The sequence below is a fragment of the Sorghum bicolor genome, chromosome 5 (assembly GCF_000003195.3).
Source record: "Sorghum bicolor cultivar BTx623 chromosome 5, Sorghum_bicolor_NCBIv3, whole genome shotgun sequence".
NCBI classification, from domain to species: Eukaryota; Viridiplantae; Streptophyta; class Magnoliopsida; order Poales; family Poaceae; genus Sorghum; species Sorghum bicolor.
The window spans coordinates 70393253-70401800 of record NC_012874.2 but is presented as its reverse complement, the minus strand read 5'-3'; the positions used below and the strand labels follow the sequence as shown (position 1 = coordinate 70401800).

At 38.5% G+C, this 8548-nt stretch overlaps 1 protein-coding gene across 1 annotated transcript; it reads right to left on the bottom strand.

The window, feature by feature from the left end:
* LOC110435350 lies at positions 2464-6830 on the bottom strand. The gene is made up of 7 exons (XM_021460821.1): positions 6552-6830; positions 5197-5283; positions 4842-5087; positions 4555-4725; positions 3897-3950; positions 3626-3781; positions 2464-3157 (listed from the first exon to the last, which is right to left on the bottom strand). Exons 1-7 carry the CDS (start codon positions 6819-6821, stop codon positions 2786-2788), a joined length of 1356 nt encoding a protein of 451 aa, XP_021316496.1. The 5' UTR covers positions 6822-6830; the 3' UTR covers positions 2464-2785.

Genomic DNA, 8548 nt, shown 5'->3' with positions numbered 1-8548 from the left:
ATTGTAATCTTTTTAGAAAAAAGTCTATGTAACCTCTTCAACTATACAGAGTGAATTATTTTACCTCCAAACTATAAAACCAAATTTCTACCCCTTGAACTTTCTGAAATCGGTCAAATAACCCTCTCAAGTCGATTTGACTGGTGATTTTACTATGTCACGGTTGTTTTGTGTTTTTCTTTTTTCATTATTTCAGATAAATCTTTGAAAAATCATAGTAAATCACAAAAAACATAAAAGTAAAAATCTAATTTTCTTAGACTCCACATGAGTAGGTCCATAGTGAACATATAATAAGGTATGCTTTAGTATAATTTTTTTGTTGTAGCTTTAGATCTATGAATTATTCCAACTAATTACATAAAAGTATAGATCTAAAGTTATAGTAAAAACTTGTACTAAAGCACAACCGTACTATATGTTCACTATGTAGATCTACACATGTGGAGTCCAACAAAATATGATTTTCTATGATTTAATATAATTTTTTAAAGATTCAGTAGAAATAAATAAATAAATAAGATAAAGATAAAACCAACGTCACCATAGCAAAACCACCCTTCAAAACTGCTTGACAGAGTTAATTAACCAGTTTCGGATAATTATGGGGGTAGAAAATATGGTTTTATTATCGTAAACCTAAATTCAGAAATAAAAAAAAATCCTAACTGATCAGCAAAAATTACTGTACAAAAAATATTGTTATGAGTCTCCAATGACTAGAAATTTTATTTTCAATGATTGCAGGTTATTTTTTTTAATCTACGATTACGTCTAGTTTGGGTACATTATGGCATATATAAGGCTTGCGGCAGCGATGGCATGAAACGGACCGGATTCATCATTTTCTGTAAAGCAGGCCTGGGCCTGCACGGTGTACGGCTCACTACGCGATTGTGCCGGCCTGCAGGACTGTCGCGTCACCTTAGAGTGGGCCTTACCGTGGTGTGGTTCAAGGCTTTGCGTGTTCTCTGATTTGTGATACTTTTCTTTCAGCAAGGTCAACGTACTGCAGATGATGTGGATGTACACCAAACCATAGTGAGACGACGCGTTTTTCTTCCTCATTATTGATGGAATACTTTTCTCGTCTTTTATATATGGAACAAAGTGCTCCATCCATGGAGAGCGAAAGAAATATTCCAGATGGAAAAAAAGTAGTCCAATCCAAAAGATGAATAATTTCTAGAACAAGCATGGGAAGCTCAATAGATGAATAATTATTTGGTTATTATAGAATATTTAAATACAAAAAATCAAAATATATAAAAATAAAACCTTCTATACATGTGAAATAATATCTATCTAAAATCAGACGAGTAGTTTTTTGTTTTGTATTCTATGTATGTCCTATATATTTAATAAGAAGTTCTTAGTCTTTGTGTTCTTTGAAAAAATAGGACACACGATGCTCCTATTTCTTTATTTTATATTGAGTCGTATGCTTGTGATAATAATAGCTTCTCCTCAAAATGCCGCAATTTCTAGAGATGAGTGAAATTTCTAGATGCCCCTAGAAATGCCGTCTATAGCAGTTGGAAAGTTTAGCTGCCTCTAGTGCTACCACTTTAGAGGCAATTGGTCTTTGCAACCATTTTAAAAGTAGGGGGCATTTCAGGGACGTATCCATCGGTTCGATGTCCTCATCATCACTACTCCAAAAACATTTTTGAGGGACATGAATTAAGAAGTAAATGACTTTTCTAAAAAGAATAAGCTTTGGTAAGGGATTACTATGCCTCTTAAATTTTCTATTATTTTATTTAGTATTTTAACAATCTCAAATGAAAAACTTCAAAACTTAAAACTTGTAATGCCATCGGCACATACAACTTTGATATAGGAAATATCTTCCGTGGACAACTTTCAAGAAAAATATAATTCTCGTGAGGTGACAAGTCACCACAATTAATCTGTCGCTAAAACTTTATATTTTTTTCTTGAGGATCTTAACGACCTTTATAGGAAAAACTAAAAATCATAAATTTGTAGTCTCATTGACAGCTAAAACCTTTATATAAAAAGTAGTACGTGGTTATTATGCTGCTGAATTTATATTATTTGTTTGTGCATCTTAGTATCTAAAATGACAAAACTCAAAACTAAAAATTTGATGATCTCATCGTTATCTATAATTTCCATATAAACAACACATTCATTTGACGTAGTATCCAAGAACTACGATTTTTTTTTAAGTTGAGTCTCATCACCACTACCTGTGGTGCCACAAAATAATACTGTCAGACCAATTAGAGTAGCATGACAAGTTTATTGACGTAGCCAACACAGTCTAACGTGATAACTCTTATCATGCCAACGCATATCGCGCGATAGTGTTATTTTGTCAAATATGTAGCGATTTTTTTAGGCACAACTATTTTTTAGAATATTAAATAAAAAATGGTTAGACTACGATTTTTTTGACATTGTTACTATTAAAATATTGAATAAAAAGGGATTAACAATTTAATAAAAACTTCGCAGCAGTCCCAGTGCATTTGTATTTTTACAGATGATGACACCAGCTTATTTGATATTGTAAAACATGCTCTGAATTTATATATGCTTCAAACTTCCATTCCTTATGTTTATGGCTACAACGTAGACAAATATGTAGCAGTTTACCCTTGCAATGCGACAACTGGGAAAGCATACTATTACACCCAATGATATACATCCTAATAATACTTACTCGGCGTCGAGTACTGCATATTGCATTTCTTATGGGGAATTATATTGTTCTTTTGTCAATGAGATGTTTGGGCTGCAACCAGTTCACTTTTTGCTATTGGCAGTTAGGGTTCTTCCCGGGTCCTCCATAGAAGATGTAAGTACCCCAATCAGCACTAGTACCATTCTGCACGTTGTAGCACTTGGGCCACTTAGCTACCAAGCTCACAGCACTAGGCGATTTGAGATTGTTGGTCGAATCTACCAATTGGATGTTCTTGACGTAACTGGCCTTGCTGAACCCTTCCTCAGGAAAGTGTCCACTACCCATCTGTGTGGATGTTTGGCCAGCATCAGGTGACGATGCCACCTCGCCTCCCCACTCGACAGAGGCAGCACTACCTGCCAACCTAGTGAAGATCGAAGTTGGCCAGTAGCCTAGATCATGGCCTCCCACTTGCAACCACCAATTGCCATCCTTTGGGTCCTGAAATTCAAAATTTTTTGGAGATTTCAGTAGACAAAATCATGATTAAGGAATATTGTTGTTGATTCCCTATCTAAAGTGCATGAATTAAAAAATGCCATGTCATGCCATATGTAATCAGAAATGTTAATAGTTGATAGTTTTTCAATCTGTACTATAGATCTGTTAAGTCTTAAGTCCTAAGTCTAATTTAGCAGCAAGACCACCAAACAAGTTCACAATGGGAAAAATTGCAATTGTACATTAGCTAAATGTTTGGATCACTCTAACTCCCTTAGAAATCACTAGCAGTAGAGGAAATCGCTTAAAAGAGCACTACTTTAACAGTCTAAGTGGTGCATGTGTAGACAAACATTAACATGCAAGGTGACAAACTAAATCCATATGTAATGTGTCATAAAGCCTGAAAGTACATTGAGTATGAACAAAAAGTAGATGGCATGGATTGTGAAAGGTTTTTGTGTTTACCTTCCAAACTAAAATAGTGAAGTCATATTGTGAGCCACCATAGACGGAGACAGGGGACAGGTAGGAGTTGCTAGCACCGATGGCAATCTGGTTGCTTGTCTGTATAAACCCTGAGCATAGTAGATTGTAGCATCCTGTTTTGTTGTATGCATCCCGCTACAATATTCCAAATTTATAAAAGAATTAGATCATTGTTATGCAATTTATGACCCTACAAAAAAGGGACCAATATAAAAAATGATGATAAAAAGCACCATAATATTTATCTTACAGTCCAGTAGATGAAGAGTCTTGTGTGTCTATCCTTATACAGACCTGGGTAAACCTACAATTTGTAGAAAGCTTTTGTACATGAGCAATAATGAAAGATATTTCACAGCGAACTACACCTTTAACAAATACTGTCTTACATAATAGTACATGTTATCGTCTACCAAGTCTGTCAATTTTTCTTGAACTTTCAAACAGCTAAATTGGCATACAATTTATTTTCCTGTAAGAATTGTCAAGTACTAGTAATAATGACTGAATGAAGTTCTAGATAGCTACCTAGCTAGGGTATCTAAGATTTATTTTGTTAGCTGACAAAACAGTGCAGAGAATTTCACAAAAGAGGACAGAGAATTTGAGATTGTCATTTGGTGGAAGCAAACGAAACAGGCAGGATGAACTTAGTATCGCAGACGGCTTATTCTGTCTTTTTTCATTGAGGGTGTCTAGATGCAGTGTGAAGTCTTGCCAACACGTCAACCAATATGTGAAATTCCCTATTTTGGGATTGTTTTTGTAGTGTCTTCATTCTGTTCTCACAGTAGCTGCTACTTGTCTTTTCTGTACTCGTCATGGCTCATCCAATTGGTTGTTGTTTGCTTCTGTTCAACTGAGTTTGTTTAGACATACTGTATCTTTTCTTATGTAACAGGACTCACCTGCCATCCTGCTTCTATAGTATTCAGGTCGTTGTTTGAGTAGGACCCACTACTAATCCAGAACTGGGTCAAACTGAATCCTTCGTCCATCTCAACAATTGGTTCCCACAAATTGAAGGTTGCTTGGGTACCATAGTAGTTGTCATCCTCCGGCGCAGATGCTATGGCATGCTGCTCAGTCAGTGAGAAAATAATAAATGAATGTGAAATTTCAGAAATAATAACAAAAACCCAGAAGGGAAGATTAGTAATACTATGAATGTGATTCTAGGAGGACATTTTTGTACCTGGTGGCCTCTTAATACGTTCACCGAGTCAGGGTCATCAATGGAAAAACGGTTTGGGATGCTCCAAGGCGACTTCTTGCCATATCTCTCAATGGAGCTCACCCTCAGGACATCCTCTTCTTTGGTCCTTCGGATCGGTATGGTATTCTCTGGGCACTTGCCATTTTGATGCCATGTTTGGGTGAAAGGATTTGGTGCAATATTTGAATTGTTATTGAGTCCTTCTGGGTGGCAAGAGGGCATCATCTGAAAGGTGACCATAGAGCACCATTTGAGTCATTTCATGATTAGGTAGGCTAGCTTAACATGCAAAACACTTAAACCAAAAGGTTAACGGTGCTATAAAGAGAGGAACCTGGATACTATGATTCTTGAGGAGAGGATGATCGAATGCTGGCTGCTTCGAGATGTGGACACAGTCAATGATATCTCCATCTGGGCTCTGATAATTTGTCAACACAACTGCGGAATCAGTTTTTGCAACAAGGCAGGGAAAGAGAACATATATATTTTTATCTTAGTATTTGATCAATAAAACTAAAGGAGCCTCCACCACACGTTAATCTCGAGCCTCAAAATTACCAAATAAATTGAAGAAAATAAATCAAATTGTCCTTGTGCCTGTTTGTGTGTATTTTCCAGCAAAGTCATTATAAAAGTAAAATATAATAAGGTTACAACACAGAGTTGGCTTGATTTTATAATATAAGTACTACACACATAGTAACTGTTATATTGGCAAAATATATACTGTTAAAAGTAAAAAAGACAACTTCATATTGGCAGGACTACACACGTAGTAACTGTTATATTTACTTCATATTTTGCTATCTGTTTAATGAAACACGCGCCATCAACGTGGTCTACAAAGAAAACTTCATATTTTGCCAGACGACCTAGTCAACTGCTTCTATAATTGCTAGACCGCACTGTAGCTTATGAACCAATTCTAAAAATCAATTTTCTGGTCCTACCAGAACAACGACCTCAATACCCTTGAAAGTTTTATGTGTTGTTATTTAAAAAAAATGAAACTGTTGTTTACCGAGTCAAATAAATGTTGCTTAAAACCGTTTGTTTTGGACGGCTGACTTAATAAAACCATCAGTAAGCTATATCTTTCCGGTATCCTCTCTCGTCTAAAAACCACAATGGAGTGCACCCACCAATACATGGAAAATGTTTCTAGATGAAGACTTCTCGTAGGAAACTTGGTTGCATTCCAGGAGTACGTGGATATTACTCGTCAAGCTAGCATATATATATGCTGAGCCGAACGTATTCTGTATCAAAAAGCACCAGTTTTTTTTTTAAAAAAAAATAAAACGGTTTATAGGGACACTGTAATGGTCCGCTACAACACAGTTGTATTAAAACACGGTTTTTTATGCTGCTATAAAACACAGTTTTAAAACAATGGCCAAGCTAGCACCACATTTACTCCATGCATGCTTGGTGTGCCATATGGGTGCTGCAAGTGCAATTCACGCACTACTGGACATCGATCCAGGTAGTGACGAGCGAGGCAGCATGCACGGGCATATAACGATGAGCACATGATTAATTAATTATTTATTTATTTTGGAGTGTTTGGGACTAGCAAATAAGGTACGTACGTACGTGTTGGCAAGAATTCACTCCGAGGAATTTTCGTTTATTATTCAATTTGGTAACGAGCGTGTAGCTATAGGCCAGTTGATGTGTGTATACCTCAATGGTCGCGAGAGGAGGCTTGTTGAGCCGCGTGAGGAGGCTTCGAACCTCTCGCCGGCGCTGCGCTGCCGCCGACGACGTCCCTGCACTTCTCGCCGCCGCTGCACCGTCCAAGAAGAAGAGAAACCCTAGAGCCACGACGAGCGCGAACAAGCACACTCGCCAAGAAATTGCCATCGGGCAGCGGCTTCGTCTTCCTTGTTCTGGCTGTGCTTTGCATACGTATATATATATATATATATATATAGGCGACGACGGCTGCGACATGGGCGTGAGCACGGACGTACTATGCCGTTTTATATATATAGGAGAGGAAGTATATATTGCTAGCTGCTGGAGAATGGATCGGATGGACAAAATAGTGCCTCGAAACAGCATGGTACTTGGTTCAGGATTCTTCGTCTTTGGACGGGGAAAAGAGATGGACGACGACTCGACAACGACGATGACGTCGACATTGGACGACGACGACGACGCTGCAGACTCGGAGTTAGCAGGCCTTCTTCAACAACGCGTACGCGCCACTTGTTTTCTTCCCTCGATGGCTCGATTCTCAGGTCCTCGCGCGCGTCGTTCTCACGGTTCGTTAATTTTTTTCCCCTCGATCGTGAAAGGAGGATCGGACACCGTGGAAAAAGTAGTAGAGAAAATAAAATGCTACAGTATTAGTGGATAGCTAGAACAGAACATTTTAGATATCATCCTTGCGTTCTTGACACGGTATACGGTCAGCAGTTGCCTCGAGCTTCAGGTGATCAGATTGAGATGCACCACCACCCTTTTGTCGCTGTAGTGTTTCCAAAAATATTTTAGATATATAGAAGGTTTATATTGTATATTAGATGATGAAAGCAAAGCAAGATACTTTGGTTGGGCCACCACAAGTGATGCAAGTTCTTCCGTGGGGAAGCGACGCTGCCTGCATGTACATATATATGGATCGTGCTGATGTACATACGCTTTGCAACTTGCGCTTTAAGCCCAACATCTCCATGCTACTAAGACGAGTGGAGGCTCGTCGGCGCCTGGAGGTCACCGGTGCAGAGCTCGCCGGTGGCACGGAGCTCGTCGGCAAAGCAGAGCTGGACGGCGACGCACAGAGAGTTAGGGTGGGGGCGCCATGGAAAGCTATATGACAATAGTACAAGATGGCAACGGGCATGTTACCTGCGAGTGGAAGACATAGAGACCAACACTCGAGGGTTGAATCCCAAACCCACACCTGCACCTGTAATCCAAATGGATAGAAATCTACACCCACGTCCATACCTATGGGCGTACCCATAAAACCACATAATAATAAATTAATAATACATACATAGATTTAAAAGAGTTTAAGTATGAAAATCAAAACTACCTAGCATTATATCAACATAAAAATTGTTCTCTTATATATAAATAGATACAAATGAGAAAATCATAAAACTATGTTGCTTTGTTTATAAATATAGTATATGAAGGGACCTACGTATCACGAGGTTGGAGCGGGTTTTCGGGTGAAGCGGATACAGCTATAAGTTTTCTATGTGTACAATTTTTTTATTCATTAGGTTCAACTACAAACCCACACCTACAACTACAGACACAAAGTTGCACTCGTACCCTCGCCCTACCGGGTTTTTACCCGCGGGCATACGGGTAATACCAGTTGCCATCTTCAAACGATACAGATGATGGCGGGTGGGTGCAGCAGCAGTGGCGCGCGCAGAGGGTGTGTGTGGGCGCGGCATCAGCGACGACTAGGTAGAGAGCACATTTTACTACAGTCTTTAATTCCTTTAAGCTAATTATACTTGGTAAAGATGATCCTTCTGAATCTCACCTAACTTTGTTATTATTTACAAATTATTAAAAAGTAGAGTACTTACTAAGAAAAATGGCATGTTTACCGCTACACTACTACTACGGACGGGATTTAAACGGGCAGCTCTTGACCCTCTTTAGGGATGGTTGGCTTAGACGCCCCTATTTAATAAGAGACTACGGGCCTGTTT